At 59.8% G+C, this 25852-nt stretch overlaps 2 protein-coding genes across 3 annotated transcripts in view; one reads left to right on the forward strand and one right to left on the reverse strand.

Annotated features, from left to right (window-relative positions):
• Window positions 1-388: 388 nt before the first annotated feature.
• Window positions 389-25852, reverse strand: part of CSPG4 (chondroitin sulfate proteoglycan 4) — a 35792-nt gene continuing 10328 nt past the window's right edge. Inside the window, exons 1-10 of one of the 2 annotated variants that reach the window (XM_082386948.1) lie at window positions 21111-21243; window positions 16821-16984; window positions 11787-15314; window positions 9926-10408; window positions 9417-9593; window positions 7632-7830; window positions 7418-7552; window positions 7152-7318; window positions 3448-3631; window positions 389-3127 (exon numbers count right to left, since the gene is read on the reverse strand). In XM_082386948.1, the coding sequence (XP_082243074.1) occupies window positions 1293-3127; window positions 3448-3631; window positions 7152-7318; window positions 7418-7552; window positions 7632-7830; window positions 9417-9593; window positions 9926-10408; window positions 11787-15314; window positions 16821-16943 (6831 nt within the window). In that variant the 5' untranslated portion in view covers window positions 16944-16984; window positions 21111-21243 and the 3' untranslated portion in view covers window positions 389-1292. Of the gene's footprint in view, window positions 3128-3447; window positions 3632-7151; window positions 7319-7417; window positions 7553-7631; window positions 7831-9416; window positions 9594-9925; window positions 10409-11786; window positions 15315-16820; window positions 16985-21110; window positions 21244-25852 lie in introns of those variants that run through there. The other variant, XM_082386947.1, reaches the window with a different exon arrangement.
• Window positions 21355-25852, forward strand: part of CIMAP1C (ciliary microtubule associated protein 1C) — a 33187-nt gene continuing 28689 nt past the window's right edge. The window contains exon 1 of the mRNA XM_082387069.1: window positions 21355-21500. Coding sequence (XP_082243195.1) covers window positions 21452-21500 — 49 coding nt within the window. The 5' untranslated portion in view covers window positions 21355-21451. The remainder of the gene's footprint in view (window positions 21501-25852) is intronic.

Consider the following 25852-nt stretch of genomic DNA (forward strand, 5'->3'; position numbering starts at 1 on the left):
AGCAGAAATCTTCCTTGCGAAAATCTCCAGGGAGCTGAGGGAAGGCACCTCTGGTGGTCCCCCTCTGCCCCCAGCCTTGGGATCCCCAAGTCCCCCTCTCTCCTCATCTTTGCTGCTCCAACCTCTTGAGAGATGAATGCAGAGGAACAGACCCTGGTGGCCTAGTGGTTAGGATTCCAGGCTTTCACTGCCGTGGCCCAGGTTCAATCCCTGGTCAGGAAACTGAGATCCTGCAAGCCACGCAGGGCGGCCACAAGTGGGAATTCGGGCCCCATCTCTCCTGGTGGCTGAGGTCTGGCGGGATGGCCTGCACTGGTGGAGTGCAGGCTAGTGTGACCAAGGGCCCAGTGCACGGTCAGACAAACAACACACGGCTGTCCAGAACCTCTTATCCAGAAGCACCATTTATCCAGGCCCCATGGAGCTGAGTGCCCCCAAGTACCCGCCCCAGTCCTCAGGGGAGCACAGGCACCACAGGGGCCCATGGCCTGAGACCCTGCACGCTCCCCAGCCCAGCCCACTCTGGGACCATAGACCCATGCTTGTCTAGCCATCAGCCCATCAAGGTGGGGCCCTGGGAATGAGCTGGCCTCAGACGCTCCTCTATTCCTCACCCCAGGGGCTCCACCAGCCTGGGCTAGCTCAGCACCATGTTAAATAGCTTCCTTGCAATGCCCCTTAAATAAACCCATCCCAGAGCAACCCACCCACCTTACACCCTGGATATATTATTCCACTGGCTTATGCCTTCTAGAGAGTGGGAGGACTCTCTCCTCCTGCCCTCTGCTCCAGGAAGTACTGTCTCCCTAAAAAACCAAGGGAAAAAGTTTTCCTCTCAATCCTGGGGCAGAGATGAGGGGAGGCCTGGCTTGGAGTGGAAAATCCAGGAATCCCCATCTGTCCCTCCCTTCCTTCTTGCCTTCTTAGCAGCCTGGGTCAGGTGTGACTTACCCAAGGTCACAGACCCAGGACCCAGAGTCCTGACCACCTAGGAAGTGGCTCTGGTTTTGTCAGCCCACACCAGCTCCAGGGCAGGGGACTGACACCAAGCCTGCCTCTGCCCTTGGCCCCTTGCAGTTCTCCTGGCTCAGAGTGAGCTGGGGAGGTTACAGCTCTTGACTCCACTTGGTCCTGGACCCCTGGGGCTTCCTTTTAGCACCCTCCACCCCTGGTGTCCCCAGGGCTCTCTGGCTCTGGGGATACTCAGACAGCACCAGGGCATGGGAGCAATGGGGCCGGGGCCTGAGCAAGCCTGTCCCTGGCCCCATCAGCATCTGGGCCCAGGCCAGGCCTCACACCCAGTACTGGCCGTTCTTGAGGGCAGGGTTGGATGTCCGGCAGAACTGCAGCAGCTCTGGGTCAGGCTGCCCCCCTGGCGGGGCCCCCTGGCCAGGCACCGCTGTGAGGGGGATGGCCTGGCCCGGCTCCATCTTGCGGAAGGTCTCCGTGTCGCCGGCCAGGCCGTTTCGGGGCTTGGCAGTCAGCACCTGGACGTCGTGCTTGCCCGTCTTGTTGCGTTTGCGGAGGTAGAAGAGCAGAGGCACGATGAGTGCCAGGAGCAGGAGGACCAGGCACACGGGGACGATGATGCTGAACATGTTGGCCTCGAGAAAGCCCAGGAAGTGCCCCCCGGCCACGGTGGGCATGGGGCTGGAGGCCGCCAGGCCTGGCTCACCAGTGGGGGTGCTGCTCCCCGGCTTCCCTGCTTCTGTCCGAGCGGCCTCAGGCAGACTGAGCAGGGCCACTCTGTAGGGCCGGGCTGCGTTGTAAGGCTCCGTGGCAAAGTCCAGTGAGGCCACGGCAGGAGGGACACCCCTTGCCCACAACTCCAGAGTGAGACTGTCGCCTGCAGGTCCAGGAGAGCTACCCTCCGGCCTGCCCACCTCCAGCCCCAGCCTTCCATCCTCAAGGTCCTGCTGGGTGAACTGCTCCACAAGCTGGCCGCCCCTGGGCTCTGTCCTGGCCTGGGGCACGCGGACCACGCGGCCGTGCCGGGGTCCCGCCAGGAGCCGGAAACGCGGCACACTGCCTGTGCGGTTGGCCAGCTCGCCCGCATCTAAGACAGTGGGGTCCAGGCGTAGGGTGGCACCCTGGGGCCACGGCCCACCTGTCCACACACGCAGCAGAGCCCTCACGGTGACATTCACCGTGGCGGATGCGTTGGCACCCCTGGCCAGTGCCAGGATGCTGAATTGATCGTGAGAGGACGAGAAGCTGGTGAAAGCAAAGACCACTTCACCCTGGTCTACCTGGAACTGGCTGAAGGCTGCGGCAGGCTGCCCGCCCACCAGGAGATGCCCATACCGGGGCCCCTGGGTGAGGCGGTAGGCTGCGTCCGCCTCCTCCCGATCGGAAACCACCCGGAGCTGCTGCCGGCTCAGGGAGGAGCGCCCTAAAGCTTGGGGCACCTCTAGGGGTGCCCGCAGCTGCACCTCAATGGCCGAGGGCAAGACGTCCACGGCCAGGGACATGGGCAGGGGCGGGCTGGCCCCATCAGACACACTCAGCTGGAAGATGCCCACCACGCTGCTCCCATTGGCCACAAAGTCCAGCCGCCCAGCATCCACGTCGGCCTGGGTGAAGCAGGTCACAGGCCCCGGGCTGGCCCCTGCCAGGCTCAGGAAGCCATTGTGGGGGGCCCGCTGCACCTTGTACTCGATCTCCCCAGGAGCCGAGTCTGGGTCCACCACGCTCAGCTGGGCCCGGGAGACGGGGCTGCGGGAGCCCCGGGTGAGCCGGAGCGGGACGGAGGTTTGCGGCTGAGGCGGCTGCTCATTCACATCCCGCACTGTGATGGCGAAAGCCTCTGAGGTTTGGGGTCCCGCCACGGAGGCCCCCGCGGGCCCCTGGAGGTGGGCACGGAAGCGGAAGCCATCCTGCTGGGTGCCCCCGCCGCCGTGGGTGTACACCAGCTGCCCTGCGGCCAGCTCAGACTGCAGGAAGTGGGGCTGCCCGGTGTGGAGGGGCTCCTCGGACACCATCAGCTGGCCCCGCTGGGGGAACTGTGTGATCTGGAAGAGCACATCGTGTTCCGAGCGCCGGGGTGCCGGAACGCTGGCCAGGAAGTTGGAGGCATCGAGGGCGGCTGTGGTGATTTCAGCTCGCTGGCCTTCCGAGACCCAGAGACCTGGGGGTGGGACACAGGCTATGAAGGTCCCGTCCACTGAGGGGAGAGCCATGGACCCTCAGATCAGGGTCCCCAAGGCCAGGTTTGTCCCTTCCCCCTCAGACCAGGTACCCCAGGTTGGGGCTCAGGGTCCCAGGAGGACCAGGATCGTGTCCCCCATTCTGACCTCAAAGCCTCCCCACCTGCCCACCCTCCCTATAATTTACTAGGTCCTGGGAGCTGACATGAGCTGCTGACCCTGGTCTTGTGTCCCCTCCTATCTGGGCCTCTCCCAGTGTCCACCCCCCCACTCAACGTTGCCATCCCACCATGCTGTTCACCTTTGTTCTTCCAGAGGCGGCTGGGGCGCTGGGGACAGGTAGCTTCAAAAGACACAGTCACAGCAAGGGTGGCGGCCATGTCGGGGGCAGGCAGTGAGGACAGCCGGAGCTCCAGGGCGTCATGGGCCTCCCAGAAGGGCTCGGGGGGCATCTCATGCTCATACAGAACATTCCCAGCATACACCTGCGGGGAGAGCCCGTTACTGGGACTAGAGGCAGGTCCACCCCATGGTGGCCAGGAGTCCCTACCTAGGCTGGCACTGGCACTGGGCACTTGGGTCTCCCTGACAGCCCCTCGGAGCCCAGCCCCCCTGGAGGCTCTCCCCACTGTGCCTCGCTCTATGTCTGTAGCCCATGATCTCCCTCACCAACTCAGTGGGTCGCCAGAAAACAGTCACGTGACAGTGAAGAGCCAGGCTCTAGAGTCAGATGCCTGTGTCAAATCCCAGCTCTGCCACCTTGGGCAAGTCACCTCAAACCTCTGAGCCCCTGGGAAAAGCAATACTCTATCCGTGCTCCTCTCGACAGCAGGTCTTTCCTCTTTTGCATGAAATCCCTTACCCTCTTCCTTACTGAAGACACTGCTTCTACCATCTCCTGTCTTTCTCCCATGGCATCAATTTCTCCCCAAATGGATTATTCCCATCGTTATGCAACTATGCTATCCGCCCACCTTACAGAATAAACTTCTCTTGACTTCACTTTTTACACCAACATTTGCTGCCCCACCTCCCGCACTTTTGCTCTTCTTTGCAGCAAAAATCCAAAAAGAATAGTCTATACTCTCCCCCATGCTGTCTCGAGTGCACTCCACCCAGGCTTCCACTCCTATTGTCACCAAGGGCATGATGGCCTCTATGCTGCTGGACCCAGCGGTTGGTTCTGAGGTACTGGACACAAGTCAGCATTCCTTCCCCCAGCCCACCCGATGGCTTCCAGGAAGTTCTGCTCCCTTGGTTTTCCTCCAACCTCACTAGTCGCTTCTTCACAGATGCTCTGGCTGGTCCCTCCCCTTCTCCGCAATGTCTGTGGCTTGGCTTTGAGACTATCTACAGGCACTGCCCATGTGCTCTTGGTGGGTCTCACGTCCTCAAATGCCAGCCACGAGAGGACCCCCTTATTTGTATCTCCAGACTGGGCTGTGCTCTCCTGAACTCCAGGCTCGTAGCCACCTGCTTCCTGGGCAGCTCCTCGAGGATGTCTGAGGGACATCTCACACTCAGCGTGTCCCAGACAATCCCTGACCTGCCCCGCCTCTCCCAGCCTTCCCACTCCAGAGGGCACAGCTCTGTTCTTCCAGTGGCTCAGGCCCCACACCCTGGAGTCACCCCTGATTCCTCTCCTCCTCTCACACACCATCATCTCTGGCCTGGATTACCACAAGAGCCTCCTAACTGTGTCCTGGCTTTGGCCCCTGCTCCACCCCGCTCTACAGTTTGTCCTTAATGCAGAAGTCAGAGTGAGTCTGTAAAAATGTTAAGTCAGGTTCTGTCTCTCTTGCTCAGACAGTGCAATGGCTCACCAACATTTGGCTTCAGAGACCCCATGTGACCCCGTTACCCATGACCTCACCTCTTCCAACTCCTCCCATGGCAACTCCACTCCAGCCACACCCACTGTTCTCTAGGGCCGTCTGCGTGTTAAACCCCAAGGAATAGTCTCCACTTCCATCAAGAAATCCGTTCCCTCCCCCTTCTAATCCCAATGTGTCCTCTTGGCTTATCTTCTGTTTTCCCCTTTTAGGAGACACAGGGAACTATTTTCCTTCTCTCAGAAAAACAAGACTTATGCAATAGTGAGATGGAAGCCGACCGGGGTCACAGTGTGCAGGAGATTCTAGGAGCAGCGGGGTTGTGGTGAAGTGGGGAGCCGTACATGGTCGAGAAGGGGAGCAGAGCCCAGTCAAAGGGGTAGCTGCTCTTCAGCTGATGGCCGGAAGAGGGAACACAGGCCTTTTAAGAAACGGAAATCAGGGTTTTGGTTTTTTGTTGGTGTGTGTGAGATCCCCTAATTTTAAACTATTAAATGCATGTGCAGGCCAAATAAAACACATCTTGACCACTAATTTTAAAACATTAAATGTATGTGCAGGCCAAATAAAACACATCTGTGGGCTAGCTGTGGCCCACAGGGACTGCCAGCTGTAACCTCTGGCTCAGGGTGACGGTGGGCAGGAAGGAAACGGAGACCCTCAGGAGTGGGGGTGAGAGCCTGGATGCCGGGGTACAGGAGCTACTTGTGGGTGGCAGGTGTCTGGCTGGGGATGAGGTAAGTCACAGGCAAGGTGGGGAGGGGTCCCTGACCTCTGGGAATCAGTAGTGACCTTTGGTCCAAGAATCTTGGACTAGCGGTCCGAAGGCATAGCCCCGGTTTTGCTTCTTACTAGCCATGGGCTCTGAATAGTCACCTGACCTTCGTGAGCCTCAGTTTCCTTATCTGTAAAATAGAGACACCTGGTCCCTGCCCTACCCAGCTCAGAGTATTGCGGCACAGTGGCACTGTCAGATACCACCCAGTCCTGCCCTGCCCACTTCTCCAAGGGGGGGAGGGTGTGTCTGCCACGAAGCCTCCTCCCAGCTTCCCTGGGTGGCGCTGCCAGCCTGGCCCCCTGGTGGCCATTCAATCCAGTCCTTCAGATTGCTGGTGTGTGAGGGAAGCACTGCAGGGTGGGGGAGGGGCCTGAGCTCATCCTGTTCCCTCCCCCTTCCTGGGCATCCGATGACAAAGCCTCTCAGGGATTCAGGGTGCACAGCTGCTGCAGCCTGCTCAATATTTCATTGTGGGGAGGGGCAGGAAGGGGGCCATGGAAGAAGCTGGGAGAACAGAGAACCCAGGCCTGGGGGATGTTGATGTCAGCGACCTGAGAAATCTTCCCACCCTCGTTAAAGTTACTTCCTTCCCCATGCCTGAAAGACTAACCCCGCCCCACTCCGCCTTCAGGGAGAACCAAGGCTGCCCTGGAATGCTTGGCACCTCCTGCACTTAGAAGGGGCCTTAATTTAAGTGATGGCTGCTGGCCCCACTGGCACAGTTAGCACAGAGAGCTCTGTGATCCCAGCAGAGGCAGCCTAGCGGTCTGCCTCTTCCCATGGCTGAGAGTTCTAGTTTTCACTGGTGGCCTCTGATGTGCTCTGGGACAGCTGTGTCCTGAAGCTGCCATGATGGATGGATGGCAGCTTCACTCCCAACTTGACTTACTCAGCTGCTTCTGTCCGCTCGTCTGCTTTCAGGACCCACTCTGCTTCTTGCTGGCTCTTGACCTGAGCTCCAGGCTCACACCTCTGCCCACAAGCCCAACAGCTGCCTTTATCTCAAACTCTATTCCCTCCAGACCAAACACTGCCCCTCACCAGCCACTGGGTTGGCTAGGGTCCCCTATGCAGTGTGCCTTTTCCAGCCCTCTAGGGTCCAACTGCAGTTCCTTCTGGAAGCCAAGCCCCAGAACCTGATCCCTGCCCTGGGACCCTATAGCCCTGACTTCCCGCATCCTTCTTCCTCCCCCTGGAACACTAAGCCCCATCTGCCCTACCAGCCTGGTAGCTCCTGGAGGGCAGGGCATGCAGAGCCTGGACCATGGCAGGCCCAGGGAGCGGCTGCCAATGAGGCTGGAGCTGGCACCCGTGTCTACATGTGTGTCCGGGGGCAGAGTGGGCCCCTCGAGGCTGGATGGAGTCTAAGCGGTGGCTGTAGAGGGTGGACCTTACCTCTGCCTGCGTGAAATTCTCCAGGGCCGCCCCGCTGCTGCCCTGCTGGGTGTGGAATAGCCGGCCAAGCCGGGGGCCCCGTACCACACGGTAGAACAGGTGGTGGGGGTCGATGCCTGTGCTGGAACTGGCTCTCAGGCTCTGGCTGCTGAGCGGCTGGATGGACCCTGCGAGAGGCAAAAGGGGACTGTCAGCCTCTGACCAGGAGGCAGGGCAAGGCCTGTGACTGCTGGGGAGGCAGCCTGCCCCTGGCATGGCACACCCACCTGGGCAGATGGTCAGCGTCCGGCTGCCCTCCAGTGAGAGGAGCAGCTGCTTCTGGGCCGTCACCCGGAAGAAGTGTCCAGTAGACGTATGCTCGCCATCAGATAGGATGAAGCGGAAGCCTCCGTCCAGGGCTCCTAGGACAAGTGTGGAGTTGGGTCTCGCTGGCCCACGCCGGCGCCCATCCTCGGGGCACCCCCACCTCTCGGCACCCACCTCTGTGTGAGAACAGCACGAGCCCGCCGTCGAGCTGGGCCTGGGTGAAGCTGTGGATCTCGGCGCCCGGCTCTGTCCGCAGCACCACCTGTCCATTGCTGGGCTCCTCAAGGGTGTAGACCAGGTCCTCGGGGCCTGAGTCGCTGTCTGTGCCCCTAAGGGCCTCCGGAGGGATGGGCACAGTGGCCCCCTCCCACATCTGGGGATACAAGCGTGCGAAGGTTCTGCCCCCACCAAGCTTACCCACTTCTTTCCTCCCTGGCCCTGGGGCCACCATCAGGGCTCCAACCACACTGCCATCTGGGCTCCCCTGCACAAAGGGCCCTCCACCCCATTCATCTTCCCTTGTTGGCCCAGGGCTCCCACGCCCAGGCTCCCTGGTCTCCATCTGCTCTAGTCCTGCTTTTCCGTCGAGGCCAGCTCATGAACCCCAAGAAGACCCCAGCTCTCACCCCCTCCCCAGAGATCCCCAGCCCTGACCCAAAGTGCTGCTTAATGTGGCTCACTGGCAGGGCAGGGGTCTCCCTTCAGACCCTCCATGGTGAGTCTGGGCAGGGGCTGGCACACGATGGGAATCGTGATTTTTGTCTGCCCAGGATACTTAGAAATGGGCTCCCTTTCCTGGTGAGGGATGGGGTGGGAGGCTTGGTGAGCTGGAGAGGCCAGTGTCTTGCAGCACTGAAGCAGCACTGGGATGGGGGCCCAGGTGTTTCCAGTGCAATCACGAGCCCCAAGGCAGGTGGGTGAAGGCTTCCTGGGGGCAGGCAGCCCCTCCCCATGCTCAGAGTGAAGGGGAGCCCCCCTCAAGCCTCCCACCTGCGAGCAGGGCAGGATCCTGTTCCTGTTCCAAGGGTCCTGTTACAGGTCCTGCTGGGTCAGCAACTTATGAGCAGTACTGGGGAGGGGCTCCCATACCTGGAAAACTGAGCCCCCTGGGATTCCCTCCCCCAGCCCAAGGCTGACCTCAGCCAGAGCTCTGGAAAGAAGGCGGCAAGGCATAGACGCTAGGCTTTAGCACAGGGCTCCTGGCACAAACACGGTGGACAGCACCACCTGGTGGCTGAAGTGCTACACAGCACCATCTGACTGTGGTCCCAGGGCAGCCCTTAGCCTGAAAGATTCTCAGAGCCCCATGTCACAGACAGCCCAAGTCAGCCCTCTTTTGAAACCTTCCATGGCTGCTGCTGACCCAGAGTCCACACTCTAGAAGTCAGCATTCAAGGTCCTGCCCATTTGCTACCCTGCTGTGTGGCCCTGGTCAAGCCACACCCTTTCTGTTCCACCAGTAACTTCTACTGTGACCCTGGAGAAGTTTTGTCACCTTTCTGGGCCTCAACTTCCACCTCTGCTGGATGGGGGCACCACTACTCTGCAGTAGTGTAAGAGGCAGGGGGTTGGGGAGCCAGGCGGTGGCCTCCACTTGCTGGTGGTGGGAGTGGAGAGAGCAGTTGGAGTCCACCCTTAAGGGTCTGAAAGAGCTCTCTTCAGGAGTCCTGGTCCTGAGCCGTGGAAAAAGCTTCCTGCTGAGGGTGAGTCCAGGGAACAGCAGGACCAAGCACGTCCATTCACAAGGCTGTCTATTGCACTTGTAAGTGTCCAGTAATAAAGCCCCACACCTGTGTCCTATTTTCAGTGCAGTCGCTCTTCTCTCTTCCCAATAACCTAGTGAGGCATGTGGCAGGATCCCCATTTTACAGAGGAGGAAACTGAGGCTCACAGAGGGGGAGCTATGTGCTGGCCTCTCTCTGGGAGGGGAGGTGGGAGGTGGTCCTAGAATGCTCTCACCTGCAGGCCTGTGTTTGTGGTGAGGACGGGGGGTTGGTCGTTGACAGGCAGGACGGTGATGGTGAAGGTCACGGGATGGCTCTGGCGGTCCATCTCTGAGGCATTAGCCACTAGGACGAAACTGTCTGCCAGCGTCTCGCTCCCGTCATGCACATAGAGAATCAGCTGCTGTTCCACCTGCAGGCAGGCCCGGGGCTTGAGGTCAGACCCCAGCAGGCCTGAGACCCATGGTGGGTCTCAGGCCCAGCACGTTTCATGCCCTGCCTTTGGGTGCAGGAGGAGATTGACTCCTCCAGAGCTTCAGTTTCTGCAGGTGGCAATGGGGACAATCATCTCTCCCAGAGCGAAGGGATGAAGGAGTGGAGGAAATGGGGACATTCATCTCTCTCTGCCAGTGAGGGAGGACGAGATGAGGTGCTCTGTAAATGTGGGCTCCTGCCTCCTATCTGTGCATACCCCCAGACTATGCCCCCAGAGCTGGGCTGCACCCTGGGCCTCCCTGACCATACCTCTCTCCAGGAGAAGGTGCTGAGGGTCCTGTCTTGAGGTCCTTCCTCTCTCTGCAGGACCCCATGCTGGGGTGGCTCCAGCACCTGCAGGTCAAGGCCCGGCAGCGTGGGGAAGTAGGGCCCAGTGATGCGGAGCAGTGGAGGGGCCAGCGTGCGGGTGCCGCCCTCGGGGACGCTGAAGTTCAGCGCCTCCAGTGGGATGGCAGCCGGCAGCACCTCCAGCTCCACGTGGATGCCCTCGAGGGGAGCACCCAGGCCTGAGGACACATCCAGGGAGAAGACATCGCTCCAGGCCTCAGGGCGGGAGTGCAGGTACAGGACCCTGCCCGCGTCCACCGCCTCCTGGGAGAAGCTGTGCACAGGGTCCAGGCTGGGCAGCTCGGCTGCCGTGGCGCTGTGGGACAACATCACCAGGTGGCCAGAGCTTGGTGGGGTCTTCACTGAGAACACAATGTCTGCCGGTGGCACTGCCTCCTGGGCTGCCTGGTTATGAGAGGGGTCACAGAAGGAGGCTGCTGAAGCCTCTGAGGTACACACGCCCTTGGCGATGTACACAATCACACATCCTCAGATCCAGTGACACGGACATACAGCCTCACCACACACAAATGTGTGGACAGAGACACATATATGTCACGCACGCGCACACACACACACACACACACACACACACACACTGACTGCCCCTGCCATGCTACTGCCACAAGAGGGCGCCCCATCCTTCTCAGCGACACATTCCTACAGTACAGGCCCTAGGCAGCTTGCAGACCCTGGTCCAGTCCAGGGCCTGGAGGAAAGGTGCTCCCTCATCTGATGGTCCAGCCATAAAAGGCTATACACCACCCCCAAACTCACATTCCTGTTCTGTCTCTCTGCCTGGAATACTGTCCCTTAGTTCTCTGCTGTTAAGTCCCAGACTCTTCAAAGCCTGGCTCAAATGCTGCCTTCTCCCGGCAGAAGACTTCCCGACACCAGACATGTTTAGTCACAGTCTGCCCTGAAGTCCAGACAGCCAGAGCCACAAGAGGCTCAGAAGTTGGCAGTGTAAGAGAATAAGGCCCAGAGAGGGCAAGCAACTGGTGTGAGGTTGCACAGCAAGGCAATGGGTCTGCTGGATGGCCTGCGGTTGCTCTGTGAGGTTCCTGGGTGGTCAGCAGCCCTCTCCAGACCCTGAGGCCTGGTCTGAGGTCTGGGAAAAGAACTGAGGACATGGGGAACTTCCCTGGTGGTCCAGTGGTTAAGAATCCACCTTCCAATGCAGAGGACGTGGGTTTGATCCCTGGTCGGGGAGCTAAGACCTCACATGCCTCGGGGCAACTAAGCCCGCGAGCCGCAGCAAAGGTCCTGCGTGCCTCAACTAAGACCCGATGCAGCCAAAAATAAAAGTAAATAAATAAATAAATATTAAAAAAAAGAAAAAAAAGAACTGAGGACGTGGGAGCTAGGCGGTGGGGGCAACCAAGCCTGTCTTCAAGGCCTATAGTCCTCAAAGTTTGTACCTGTTAAAACCCTCCAGAGAGCCTACTCTTGTTCGAATGCAGATTCTCAGGCTCCACATCAGAGTCTATGGTCTGGGTGGGGCCCAGGAATTTGAATGGTTGGCCACAGCATGTACATGTGTGCACATGACATGTGGAGGAACACGCAACCCACAGGCAGCCGTATGTACAATAAACTCCCCAGAAACCCTCAGGCACCCAACATGCACATGTACAGTTACATACCTAAGGCACATACACACACTGGCCCAGAAGCCACCACAGGCACATCCCAAACCATCCAAGCACGCATGGCATGAAGGCTGGAGGGAAGGATCCCCTTTACCTGGCCCATACCCCTGCTCACGCCCTCAGCCCTTTACCTCCAGCTGGTCTCTTCTGATCTCAGCCGCCTCCCCCTGGAAGACATAGATCTTCTTGTTCTGGACCAGGTGCAGTGGGGCCAGTGGCCCCTCTAGGGCAATGGTCACTTGTAGGGCGGCATCTGTGTGCACAGGCCCTGCCTCCACAGAGAAGGCCAGGGTATCACGGGGGCTGAGGCTGCCGTTGTGGCTGTAGAGAATGGCCCCATCCAGCAGGTCCTGCTGGGAGAAGGTTGTGACTGGCTGGCCGCCCCGGAGCAGCCGCCCCCAGCGTGGGCCGCCTGTGACATGGTAGTGGACCTCATCCCCACCGCGGATATCTAGGTTGGTGTCCAGGTGGAGCACAGCTGTGTCGATGGTGCCCTGGCCTCCTTGAGGGACCACAAGGCTGGAGCTGTTGGCCACACGGAGGTAGGGCTCTGAGGCCTGCACTTCGAGCAGCGCTGTGGCCTGGTGCTGCCCATCGGACACCTGCAGCTGGATCCAGCCGCGGTCGGCCCCCGAGTGCACGAACAGGACCCGCCTCTTCCTGAGGTCCTCCTGGGTGAAGCGGTAGATGGGCCGAGTGGGCTCATCTACAGCCACGATGCTGCCGAAGAGGAGGTCCTTGCGGGTCAGCACCAGCTGAGCATCAGCAAAGCCGGAGTCAGCATCGCTGAAGGCCATGTCGTCGGTGGTCAGCAGCCGCTGCCCACCGCGGGCCACGTGGAAGACACGGCTGATGGTCTGCACAGGGGCGTGGTCATTCACGGGCTGGATGGCCACCCGGAAGACACCCCGTACCTCCTCCCAGGCCATGTCACCACTGCCCTCGCCCTGGCGGGTAGCCACAAAGGGAATGTCATCTTCCGTGGTCTCAGAGTCGTCATGCTGGTAGACCAGCCGGCCGTGCAGCAGGTCCTCATTGGTGAAGGATGTCACCACGGTGACACTGTCCTGTGCCCCCTGCCACACCAACCTGCCGTGGCGGGGCCGCTCGATGACCTCATAGAGGTAGCTGGCACTGTTGAGACTCTTGACAAAGAGGTGATCAGCAGAGAGGACGCCCTCGCCGCCCTCAGGCACTGAGAGGAGGACGTTGGTGAGGACAGGGGCGTCCGGATCACCACCGATGTGGATGGGGAAGGTGTAGAGTGGGGAGAAGTGTGGCGGGGCTGTGATCCGGAAACGGAAGGAGTCCTCGACTGCCTCTGAGGCACGTGCTGTGGCCCCATAAGTCAACCGGCCAGTCCGCAGGTCATCCTGGGTGAAGCTCTGACCGTCTGACAGCCGCGTGCCCTGTAGCTGAAGATTACCCTTCCTGGGGGCCTGAACCACCTCATAGTGGAAGGTGGTGGGGTTCGGGCCTGCCTCCTCCAGGGTGGCTTCCAGGTGGGCTGTGGTGATGGCCTCCTGCTGGGCGTTCTGGGGGTGCAGAGGCTCCAGCCGCAGCAGCCACACGGTGGCTCTCTGGACTGTCACCGGGAAGGACAGATTGCTCAGGGTCTCCTGGCCCACCTGCACCTCCAGGGCCACGTTCTCCACGGTGTCCTCGGCGCGGTGCTGCGGGTCGGTGCTCAGGTACCTCAGGCGGCCCTGCTCCACGTCCCGCTGGTGGAAGGCCTGTGTGGCCCGCCACTCGGTGCCCTCCGCCCCGCCCGCCCCCTGCTTCTGCAGCTCCCCGAACTGCAGGGCCCCGGTGAGTCGGAACAGCACGCTCACATCCTGCCCCACAGCATTTGTCTCAACCGACAGGTTGGAGGGCAAGACAGGTGCAGTGGAGCCCTGGGCCAGGCGCAGCCCTGTGTTGTGGCGGACCCGAATGGCCGGCCGGATGGCCACCACCTTCAGCGTGACCGGCGGGCTGGCTTGCAGCCCGTCGCTGACCCGGAACGTCAGGTCCGGGGCGGGCCCGCCGCGGTGGACGTATACTAGGCTGCCCGCATCCAGCTCCCGGCAGGAGAACTCGGTCGCTGGTTCCCCAGGCTGGTCTTGGCGCTCCACGGGGAGGCCGGCGGGGACACCGAGGAGCTGGAAGGTGAGGCCCTCGCAGGCGGAGTCTGGGTCATCGGCCTGGAAGACCTCCGGGCCCAGCAGCTTCTGAGTGTGTTCCAGGATCACCATGAGGCTGCCTTGCGGGAAGACGACGCGGGGCGGGTCGTTGACGGGGTTTATCTGAATGGGCAGGATGTAAATTTGGCCCCTCCGAAGGCAGGAGGGCACGGGCCCCCGAGCTGTCACCGACACCTCGAGCACCAGCTGGTCGGAGGTGTCCTCGGAGCCATCGTGGACGAAGCGGGCCTTGCGGTTCACCACGTCCAGGAGGGTGAACATTTTCCGTGCCTGGGCACCCGGGATGTCCAGCTCTAGCTCGCCGTGGCGGGCCCCGCGGCTCACGCTGAACAGCACCTGGGATTTGCGCAGCTCGGCCTCGCTCAGATCCAGCGTGGGCTGCACGTGCCGCCACTCCAGCCAGGCTGTACCGCCCTCAGCCACCACCAGTGGGCGGACGGTCAGCAGCTGGGTGAAATTGTCAAAGATCGGAGGCAGCCCCGGTTCAGGGGCGCAGGGCTCAGGCAGCTCCATGGCCGGCCAAGCCTCGGGTGCCAGGGTGGAGAAAGCTTCGTATGGGCCATAGGCGTCCTCCTCGTACTCGTCCTCCTCCAGCCTGCAGCCGGCCGCCATGCTGCGAGTCAGCAAGGCTTCCCGGAGCCCCCACCTCTGACCATTGATGCTGAGATCCTCCAGGCAGCCCAGCAGGGAGACGTTGACAGCCAGGCCCAGGCGGTGTTCCCGGAGATGGCGAGAGCCCTCTGCATCCAGCCCCCCAAGGAGGAGACTGCCTCGTGGCTCTAGGTAGCTAAGGACCCCACGGTTGGAAGTACGTGTGGGGTACTGGTCCACGGAGATTTCCAGCCTGTGAGCGTCCACGTGGACACTGACCTCGTGGGGCTGCCCATCGGCCACAGGCACACTGTTGTGGAGCAATACGGTGCCCTGGCCCTTCTCCACCACAGCCCGCAGGTGGCCCTCAAATATGTCCACGTAGATGAAGTCCCCATGCCGGCCCCCTGCCTGGAAGGCCAGGGGCGCCTGCCAGCTCCGTGTGGTGAGTGTAAACTCCAGGGTGCCTTCATCCCGAGTGCCCCAGGCAGGGAAGGCAGCCAGTGAGTGGGGCCCAGAGAAGCCCATGGGCACGTCATCACCGGCAGAGAACTCCTCAGCACAGCCCTCAGGTACGTCTGGGGTCAGTGGCCGAAGGAGGCTGCGGCCATTGAGGGTGGCTGTGTGGAGGCAACCCCGCAGGGGTCGGCTGGCTCTGCTCAGGTAGGGCAGGCCAAGGTTCCCGGTGCCCCCCAGGAAGAGCCCATAGGGGACCTCCAGGGGGGCCTGCTGGACTTGGGCGGAGACATTCAGGAGCCCATCGACTGACAACAAGGCCCAGCTGTCTGACACGGTCAGCCCCACAGTGTGGGGAATGGAGTCGCTCAGCAGTGTCTCTGCCAGGGTCTGCATCCTCACCTCCTCCTGGCCCAGGATAAATCTGACCTGAGGAGAGACGGGGGAATGGGGGATGGGGGAGGCACACTGAATCCATCACTTCTGCAGTAAAAGCATAACCGGTCCCCTACACTTGGGGTCCCCAGAGGGCCTAGGACAAAGGCTTCTCATGCCACTCCTCTCCCTTTCCTGCCATCTCTTTATGCATCCCCCAAACACTCACCAAAGTGATCTCTGTGCCAGGCCTGGATGGGCTCAGGGGACCCCGATGTGAATCCGATGTGGTCCCTGCCCACACAGACCTCTCATACAGCAAGATGCTTTCCTAGAGATTCAGCCTAAATTGTTTTAGAGTCTCCCCTCTTTCCTTGGGTGAGAGGTGCTAGAAAAATCACCTTGGAATACAGAAGATTCTTCCCCTGGCATAATGGGCACCTGGGAATTCCCTGATGAGTCCCCCTAAGTAGAGCAAAACACCGTGGGGTCACTGAGGCAGCCAGGCTCACTGTTCAGGAACGGGGAGCCCAATCAGATGCTCTGTGTTTTGACCTGTCCAAGGGGAGGTCCTTGGGGAGAGAAGAGAGACATGGTTCTGTCCCCAGGACATTGACACCAGAACCGGCTCTGGTGTGGTGTTCCCACAACCAGATGGTAAGATGGGTGGTGGCAGAGTATGGAAACTGAAAGAGCAGAGCACTAAGACCGTATGGCCTCGGGAGCCCACGTATGGAGCACCTTTCTAGGGGTGTGGCATCAATATACCTGGCAGGGAGGAAGAGCATCAGTGCTGGGTTGTACCAGGCCATGTTCAACAGTGACACCTTGTGGCAGTGAGAAGCAATGGCAGCATCACATAGACTGAAAGCAGCTGAGGGATTGAGAGGACCAGAGGCCTCTCTCCCCTGGGGTGTGGAAGCAGATGGCTCCCCCAAATTTGGACTAAGACCTCATGTTCTCAAACTCTTCATGGTTAGGAGGAAGCCTCAAGAGAGAGCCAGAAGACTCTTTGCTAATAAAGCTTGTGGTGACTTGAAGGATGAAACAGAAAACTGAGGAAGCTGTGGCAGTATTTGTTGTTCCATCATCGACAGACCGTGGTGAATCAGGGTGATTGGTGCTATGCCAGAGGAGTGCACGGGGGTGCTGGAACCCAGGAGAGGGGACCCAGTCCAGGTGAGGAAGGGATGCCCATGCTGAGACTTCAAGGAGAGGCTGGAGTTAGGCAGGTGCAGGGAATGAGTGAGGCTTGCACCAGGCAGAGGGAGTGTAGTGAGCAAAAGCCTGGCAGCAAGAGACCACAAGACGGCAGGGAACTGAAAGCAGTCAGGGGGGTCAGAACACAAAGGACCGGCTAGGGGTCGTGGTGAGAAATGTGGCTAGAGAGCAGGAGGGCAGAGCTGGTTCATGAGGAAGTCACACCTTCTGGGATGCTTCTGTCCATCTCACAGTGGGGAACTTGAGACCTCAAGGCGAAAGTGACTCCCACAGGGTCACACAGCCAGTCGGGGGCCACTCAAAGCTAGAGAAGGAGTCCAGCAGGGAGATGTCACTGACCTGCAGGTGTCCAGAGTGGAGCTGCAGGAGGAGGTAGTCAGCCGGGCCTGCCGCCAGGAGAAGCAGAGCTTCGGGCTGGGACGTAGAAAACTCCAGCTGTAGGTCTATGTCAGTCAGAGCCATGGCCACAGGCACCTCCAGGTGGTTCTCTCCGAAGAAGGAGGCTGTGTGACAGAGAGAACTGTGGTGAAGCTTAGCCCCTTGCCTGGAGGAGAGGTGCTGCAGGGGGGACGGGTGGGCTACAGGGAGGGCGTGGCATGCTGGTGCTCCCTCACGGTTCTCCTATGTGGCGCTGTTCCGTGGCCTCATCTGGTCCCGGCACCTGCTTGGTCCTGGCACCAGAAGGCACGGCCTCACCTTGTGTCCAGCCCAGACCCTGGCTCTGAAGGAGGCCAGACCCAGCATTTCAAGCATCTCAGGTCTCTTCCTCAGAGGTTTCTGGGGCCAGAGGCCTCTGGCAGCTCTGGCTCTCTTCCCCTGGGCCCCAGATGAATCTCCACCCTGGGTCTGGCTCAAAGGGAAGTGGTCACTGGCCTGATCACCTGGCCCGATGCTCTCAACCCCCAGGAATGACGCTCTAGGAGAAGCACCTCTACCCAAGCTGATCCCTGCTCGAATTCCTTCTCCTAAGCGCCCATATGGTTTAGCCCCTGGGTTGGCTGGGACCACAGCTGGGCTCTGGTGGTGGTAAGTCAGGCAACCCACCCATCCCTGCGTCTCTCTTGGGCCATGCTCCTAGCTGTCTTTGGGGGTAGGGGGGGCAGCTTGTTGGCCTGTCCATCGAAGAGAAAAGGCTCTGAGGCTAGATGGAGACCACGTGCAGTGCCGGACCCAGAATGGGCCAGACTTCCTCCATCACCCTGTATTGTTTCCTGCTGCTTAGCTATTAAAGGTCCCTGGTGAGCGGTCAGATCCGGCCCCTTTATTTCTACCATGGCCAGGAAGCCAGGGATGACAAGAGCTGAGTTCTCCAAGCCTCGGTCTGAGGCTGAAGACAAGGCCTGGGAGGGGATGACGGTCTGATGGGCAGGCCAGAGGGCCTCCCAAGACAAGAGGTCATATTTGGGGTTTCCCAGGGTCAGTGGTCACTGTGTAGGGCCCCTTTTGTCCCACACTGGGACACCTCCTCTTTTTAAGTTGTCACCCCCTCCAAGCAGTTTCCCCAAATAAGCCTCCCTTGGCCTCTAACCTGCTGCCACAATTTCTGGTCCATTCCTTTTGTGGAGATTAGTGCCAAATATAGTGTTGACTCTCCCGACTTGACTGGGCTGGGAGACAGGGCTGGATTACAAAGATGATTCACCCCCCTGGGGCTTCTCTTAAATCCGGTGAGAGTGAGTAAAGGCTGATGGCCTAGATAGGGATGATCTGGCACCAGCCATATACATGCTGGTCCCCGGGCAGCCTGAGCCAGCTGACATGCACCTGAAGAAGTAGCATCAGCCACTGGAGGAATCCCAGACTTGTATGTCCTAAGGGCAGCCAACACAGCCTGGAGGGATGGAGGGATGTCCAAGAAAGATGATGCTCTTCCCCCCGGGCTGAGCTGAAATCCCTTCTACTTATCCCCTCTTGCCAGCACTTGCTGGCAACACCAGAGCCTTGTTTGGGAAGCTAAAGGAATCAAAGGAGAACTGCAAAACCATCCAGGCGGACACGGCCCAGCAGGCCCAGGACACCTCAGTGCCCGTGAGGGACAGACCAGGGAACTGGCAGCTGGCAAGCACCTACAGGGGTGCCTTATCTGCAAGATCATCGATTCTTAAGAACAAAATGCAGCACACTAAACTGAGGGCAGCCACAGCCAAAGAGGGGGGGCAGGTGGCCCCGTAGGATGGAGCCACCGCCATGGCAAGTAGGAACTCAGAACAGCTGGCAAGAGCTGATCGTTACATTTTCAGGAATTTTGCAAGCCAGGTGATGTTGCCCAGTGAGAATGTTTATACCACGGAAAGAGGCAAACACTACAAATCAGGGCTCCCTCTCTCCAGGAGAGCCTGTTGCTAAACATTTACCTGCCTACCACGCAGGGGTTGGGGGCCCACTGCTTCCCCTGTGTGGGAGTGAGCACAAGCCCTCACCCACACTCCCTTTTGCTAAAGGTGATGTCTACCTGCCAGGGCACAGTCAAGCTGAGGAGCAGGCAGGAACTGAAGTAGCTGGCTGGCTCTAACCACTGAACCACCTGCCTCCAGCACCCTCCCAGCAGGGGAGAGTAGCAGCCTGTTAGGCCTGGTTCTCCAGGCCAGAGTGGGAGGGTGACAGGAAGCAGAGGTTCTTTCCAGAGAGCTGGGGTCTGAATGGGCCCATTGAGGGGCTGAGCCCTGCTGTTTCCTGCGGGGCCAGGCGGGAAAGGGCTCACACAAGCTGCCTTGTGCTGCTGGGAGCGCACTGGCCAGGCAGCCCCCCTTGCCCCAACGGAGGCCTCTGAGGCCTTGCTGGCCAGGATTTTGGAAACTCTGACAGTGCCACTCCCCCCACCTCCTGGTCTCCTTCTGCTGCCTCTCTTACTGTCTCTGATGGGCTGCAGTTGTAAGAACCCAGAATCCCTGTTCTGGGCTGGGGGCAGGGGGACAGTTGGAGAGGGGCTTCGAATGGAGAGGGGATGCAGGATAAAGAAGTCATGAGCTTGGAGTCAATCCCAGAGGGCTTCCTGGGGGAGGTGAGGGTTGTGTAGAGGAGCAGAGAGGGAGGGAATTGGGCAGTCTCAGAGGGAAGCAAGGCCAAGAGACTGGCAGGGATATACAGGTTCTGGAAATGAAGACAGAGGAGTAGAGAGAAAAGAAGCATGGGCCACACCAGGCTCAGCAGCCTGAGAGAGGTACCAGGGCAGTGGGGGGAGGAGAGGAGGCATCATTGCTGCCTGGAGAACTGTCCTTGACTCTGCTGGGCCAAGAAGACCCATGATTCATCAAAACACCAGTTCAGGCCTGCAGCAGCTATGTGGGCTGCCCTCTGGGCCAGAAGAAGGGGCCCAACTCAGGCCTCAGTGTCACCATTCTGTAAAATGGGCACTCCCTCCCACTCTTTTCTCCTTCTGTCTGTGGGGATTAGTCCTGGAGGTCCCTTTCTGGTCTGGGTCTGCTCTCAAACGTGAGTGTGCAGAGGGTTAATGGTATGGGCTGCTTGGGTGGCTCCAGGCCTTTGGCATGGGGGGAGCAGGACAGCCCAAAGCGTCTGGGGGACAAGTAGGAGGGGCAGGACGAGTGCCACAGGTATGGGTTTCTCTGCCTGGAAGAAGATACACAGGTGAATGTCCAGGGGGGTGTAGATGTGTACTTGCATACGTGTGCAAGTATGTGGGTGGCTGCTGGGAGTGTATTTTGGGTTTGCGTAAGGCTGTGTGTTTGTGCATGTGTACGCGTGTGGGCTGGGAGCTGCCAGGACAGAGCAGTGATTGTGCCCAGGCCTGTCCTGCCCCTCGGTGCCCGCCCGCCACGACTTTGGCTGTGCCTGGCTCCATGAAAGGGGCAGTGTGTTCCTGGAGGGTTGCTGCCCCTCCCGCCCGGCACCCATCCACCCGAGAGGTTTGCTGAAGGTGGAGAATCCCACAGCTTCCCACCCTTCCTGCCCACGAACAGGGCGCTGCTGTCTGGGCCCAGGGTGGGCGCTCCATCCCTCTTCCTGAGAGGAGGGCTGGGAGCACAGAAAGAGCCTGTATCCGTCCCCACTGCGGCCCTTTCTCACACAGGGGGATGAAGCCTAGGCCAAGGTCCCCCAACAAGCCACCCTCTGGCAGAGCATGGGTTATGCTGGCATCTCCTGGCTCCCTGGGCCACTCCTAGGATGTTTATGAATGGGGACCTGGTCCCTGTCCCTGGGGGACCCCAAACATGAGGCTTACTTCCATCATGGCGCTCAACCCTCTGCCTATCAGCAGGATTTTGGCCTCTCAGTCTCTCTCAGGCTCCCCATCCCCTCCCAGGCTGGCCAGGGGCAGGGTCTCAAGCATGAGTGCCTTTCCAGTCTTGGGGTTGCTGCAGACCCTGCTCCTTCTGGGTCCTCAGAACCCCTGGGGCTGGCCAGTCTGTCTCCCTCCCCATCTCTGTCCCACATGTCCCTTGTCTCTGCCTCTGCTTTTCCTCTTCTCTCCCTCTCTTGGTCTTTGGCCCCCCTCTTCCCTCTGTCCCATCCCGGCTGTAACTGAGAGCACCACCCTTGCCCCAGAACAGTCCAGAGAGCCAGACTTGCCTCCCCAGCCCTGGGACCCTCACTCCTTGGTGATGGGTTCCACAACATCAGAGTTCTCTGTGGCCCCTGCCTGCAGTAGGGTACTTGGCTTCCACTTACCAGACAGACAAACTGAGGCTCCAGAGGAGAAGCAATCTGACAGAGAGAAGCAGAAAGCCTGCAGCTCCTGGCCTTGCCACCTGTCGGAGCCCTGCCTGCCTGGACACCCCACGCCGGGCAGTCAATCTCTGTGTCCTCCCTCCCACCACATTCCTGGTTGCCTGGGAGCAGCTAGGCGGCCCCAGAGCTGGCATGCGTCATGGGCAGCAGCAGCATTCCTGGGTGTCTGCTGCTGCCTGACTTTATAAGGGAGAAAGTTTGGGAGCCTAGAGCTGCCGGCAGGATGGCCGGTGGAAAGTGCCCGGCCCCACAGTCAAGGGTGGGTGGTGGGAGACCTGGACATGAGGATGTGGGGAAGGTACATCCAGTGGTACCGAGGCGGAGCAGGAGGTGAGAGACGGATGGGGAGAGACTTGGGAACCATTATTCATTCATTCATTCATTCACGCACAAATATAATACTGTAGCGACGGGGATGGAAAAGGAGAACTAACCTGGGAGATTCAGAAAGCCTGAGAAAGATAGTAAAAGTTAGAATGAGAAATAAAGACCCCCTCCTCCACAAACACTGAGCTCAGGGATCCAGACGGAGGCCTGAGGAAGGAGATGGGGGAGGAAAAACCAAGAGAGACAGAAAAGGCAGGATGTTGGCAGTGAGCCTGCTGCCGTGCACAGGATCTAGGAGGGTGAGGAGGGGGCACCTCACCAGCCAGCTGCGGAGGGAGGGGGCAAAGCTGGGCTTTTCCACCGTAGCCTCTTGGGGTTTGGCACCAGGGGTAACAGATCCTGGTTCTAGATCTTGGCCCTGGGTAGGCAGCGGTGAGGCTGGGAGAGTCCCCCTGAGGGAGTCTGACAGGGGGCTGCGGGGTGGGGTGTTCCGGGAGGGCCAAGGCAGGGATGAAGGGCTCTCTGTCTCCCCTCGTGGGTGCGTGTGTGTGAGTGGCCCACCTGCGGGCTGAATGCCGGCCCTGTGTGAGAGCAGGGACGGGCCCAGGGCTCTGCCCCCGTCACCCAGGCCCTCTGGACCTCAGGCCTGATCCCCTCCTCTCACGCCTCCAAGGGACTTGCTTTTTCGTTACCAGCACTCTGCCGCCAAGCCAGGGGACCTCTGAGGAGGGTGGGGTGGAAAGTTCCCTCTGATTTAGAACCAGAGCTTCAGCTCCCAGGACTGCCGGCGCGGCCGATGCTCCCTACTGCTCCCGCCCATTTCATAGCTGGGAAAGCAAATATTCTGAGATGAGAACTCAGCCCCACAGAGCACTGCAGACTCCTGAATGGCCACAGTGGGCTGCGTGGGGGCGTGAGTGTGAATGAGTGCAGGACAGCGCCACACGTCGCAGCGGGTCGAGGTGAGCGTGGGCATGTGAGGATCTGGTGCGGTGGGCCCAGGCTGGCTCTGAGTACTGGGCCATGACTTCCTGGCCACGCCTGCCTCCCTGGGCTCTTGGGCAAGGGAGAAGTGGTCACTGCATCTGTTCAGGTGTCTGCCCTTCCCTCAGCATGTTCCATAGCCCCCCAAGGCTCAGCCCTCCCAAACCGAGCTATGACCTTCCACCAAGCCTGTTACCACTGAAGGTACCGGGGGAAAGTTACGGGGATGACTTCAGGTCAGACCAAAGGGACAACATAACCTGCCCTTGGTGGTGACACAGGGGTCATAGAGCCAAGGCTAGATGACCTGCCAGGGCTGGCTGCCTGCGAGAGGCTCACACACCTGCAGACCCACTGTGCTCACTGCGCTGGCTCTCCTACCCACTGATTCCAGACCAGGGACTAACCCAGAGCCACCCCAGAGGCCTACCGACCGCCTGCTCCTCTCCTGCCCTGTGAGCCACAGCCATAGGAACAACGGTAGGTTAGCTCAAAATCACATGGGACTTAAAGAAGCAGCCTTCCTCTTGGGAGACAAAAGCTGTCTCAATAGAGAGCAGGAACGCCAGGCCCTGTCTGACCACCTCCCCGTCTCAACACTACGGAGACCTCGCTGGGGTCAAGATGGCCCCATCCCTCCTCGCTCCAAGAACTCTTGAGCCCTGAGACTCACTCTCGGGGTACTTGACCTCTTTGGTTGCCTTTTTGGTTCCTTTCAAGGCCAAGGAGGCCAGGGCAGGACAACAGTTTCCTTAGCTATTGGCTGAGCCCTGACTCTGGTCACTGGTCTCAGCTACTGGTCCTCTAACCAAGCATCCGGAGGCCACCCATGCTGAGTGGCATACACTGGGGAACATTTCCAATTCAGGGATCCCCTCTGGAAGGTGAGTACCCCTGGAGAGGAAGCAGGGAACGGGTGGGGTGGGAGATGCTGAGCTTGGTCCACAGACATCGACAGGGGCAGGGTTGGTGCCCTGGGCTCCCAGCCACATGTTCCAATCCTGGGGCCACGTGGGGCACAGAGGAAGTGGGAGGGAAAATGAGAGGTTTTGCTGGAAGAAGCAGCCCAGAGTCCACCCAGGCTGGAGGGCAGGGGTGTGGAGGAAGCGGGGCCCTCAATGGAGTCTTTGTGGAGGCCCTGCTGCTCCCCAGGGTGGGGCTGCTGTGGCATGGAGCAATTCCGAGCGGCTTTTCCTTGCCTTATAATTTTCCTCCTTATAGGGCAGCTGAGTGGATTTCTATGCCCTTTTCCACATCCCGTTCCTTCCGGCATTCTTGGCCCCAGAAGCAAGGTGGGATCCTCATCTCAGTAGGCCCAGGCTGAGGTAGGGGCCCTGGCAGGGAAGAAACAGAGTGAAGACCCCTCGCCTGGCATGGGTCTGCAGTCCCCCACTGCAACAGGGTCCTTGTGAGGTTGCTCCCATTTTACTGGTGAGGAAACTGAGGGTCAAAGATAGCAGTCATCTGTGTTAGGGCCTAAAGATGAGCAGCTGCAAGGCTGGGATTCGAGCCCCTGTGGGTGTGGCTCCAGAGCTGAGCGCTGTGGGTTCCGGGAGGGGTGTGTGCACACAGAAGCAGGGAGGGTTGGGGGGGGGTTTGGTTGCTGCCTGTGAATCGGAAGTGGAGCATCTGCTGCTGGCCCCGGTGGGAGGAGGGTGTGAGAGCTGGCCTCCTGCCTGGGAAGACACTTTTTTCCCTTCCTTTCCGGTCCTCGGTCCTCAGTCCTCAGGGGCTCTGGGCTCCCTCTCTCAGGGTCGGGGGTGGAGGTGGGAGGGAGTGAGGAAGGAAGGGGAAAGCATCTGCTTTCGATGGGTGGTTCGGCAGCTGGCCTTTCCCAGTGTGGCTGGATGGGGTCTGGTCTGGGGCCGGCTGGATCAGGGAGGGACCTTCTTCAAGGCTGGCTGAAGATGGCACATTCCAGAAACCACTGAGAGTGCTACCCATGCCCACGGGGGTCTTGGAGGTGAGAGACGAGGGTGGAGAGGCAGGGGGTGTGGGCTCTGCCCAGGGTGAGAAGCCTGCTCTCTGATGGGCCAGCCCCTCTCTTGGGCAGAAGCCAGAGGTGGGAGGCCTGTTGCTCATCTCCAAGTCTCCCCATCGCTCTGGGATGAGAAACCGCTAAGGGCAGGGCTGCTGGGGAGGTGTCTCAGGGCTTCCCCCAGCCTGGCAGGCTGGCCTTGGAGACAGTGAGTGTGCGAGCTGGGACGGGGGATAGTGGAAGCAATGACTGTGGGTTTGGACAGAAGCCTGGACGGATTTGGCACAGATTGTGCTCAACAGGCTGTGTGCCTTGGAGAAGCCACAGCCATCTGTGCCTCAGTTCCCCCATCTGAAATACAGGGAAGAGGGGTGGGATGACCCCACAGACAGAAGTCCCACATCCAGGAGACTGGGGGAAGCAGCGGCTTGGGTCAGGGATCATCCCCCCAACACACACACACACACACACACACCCCTGGCCGGCCCAGCCCAGCAGGAAGTGGCTGGTGGGGAGGTGTGATCACTACAGTGGGTACAGCACAGCCACCTCTGGCCTGAGGGGCCACGGGCCTGGCTAGACTGGAGGCTCTTGAGGACAGGACCCAGGGCCTGTATCTCCGGGCCAGCGCATCTGCCATCCAGGAGGCCCATACACATGTACCAACAGATGAAACATGAGCACCTAAGGGAATGCAAGGATCAAATGGTGGTGACATTTGCCCCATAGGAGGGATTTCCTAACAGCATTGCTGTCTGACAGCAGCCAGGCAGAGAAGCAAGTTCCTGGCACTGGTGCTGTGCCAGCAGGAGTGTGTGGCCTAGGAGGGTGGGCCAGGAAACCACAGTGTCCTTGCTGGTGGCCTCTGTGCTAACCAGGTTTTGCCAGAGATCCCCAGACTGAGACCCCCCCGGCCCCCGCTCCACTGCTGGGCAGGCCTGACTCCTCTTGGAATAGTTCCTTGCCTAGTACCCCCATCTGACAACTCCGCAGACCCCTTCAGTCCGTCAGCACCCACTGAGCTGTGCCCCACCTCTGCCACCCTCTCTCCAGCCCACCTCTTCTCCCCTGACCTCAGGCACTGCCTCTTTGCTGTCGTACCCATATCTCTGTCTCAAGCACCAAGTCTCCAGGGCTCTGGGCCTGCCTGCCAATGCCCCCTAGACGTCTACACCGGGAACATCTATAGGAACCCCCAAACCCAAGCCCACCCGCTCAAGCCAGACTCAGTATCATCTCTCCTCCAACCTGCTCACCACCTAGTGAAGGCCCCACACGCACCCACCTCTGGGCAGAAATCTGAAAGTTACTCTGACCCTCTCCCTCTTCCTGACCATGAAGGAATGTTCCATCCATTCAGCTCCATCACTTGTCCTTCAAGTCTGTCTCCCCC

This window comes from Balaenoptera borealis (genome assembly GCF_965194805.1).
Source record: "Balaenoptera borealis genome assembly, chromosome: 3".
NCBI classification, from domain to species: domain Eukaryota; kingdom Metazoa; phylum Chordata; class Mammalia; order Artiodactyla; family Balaenopteridae; genus Balaenoptera; species Balaenoptera borealis.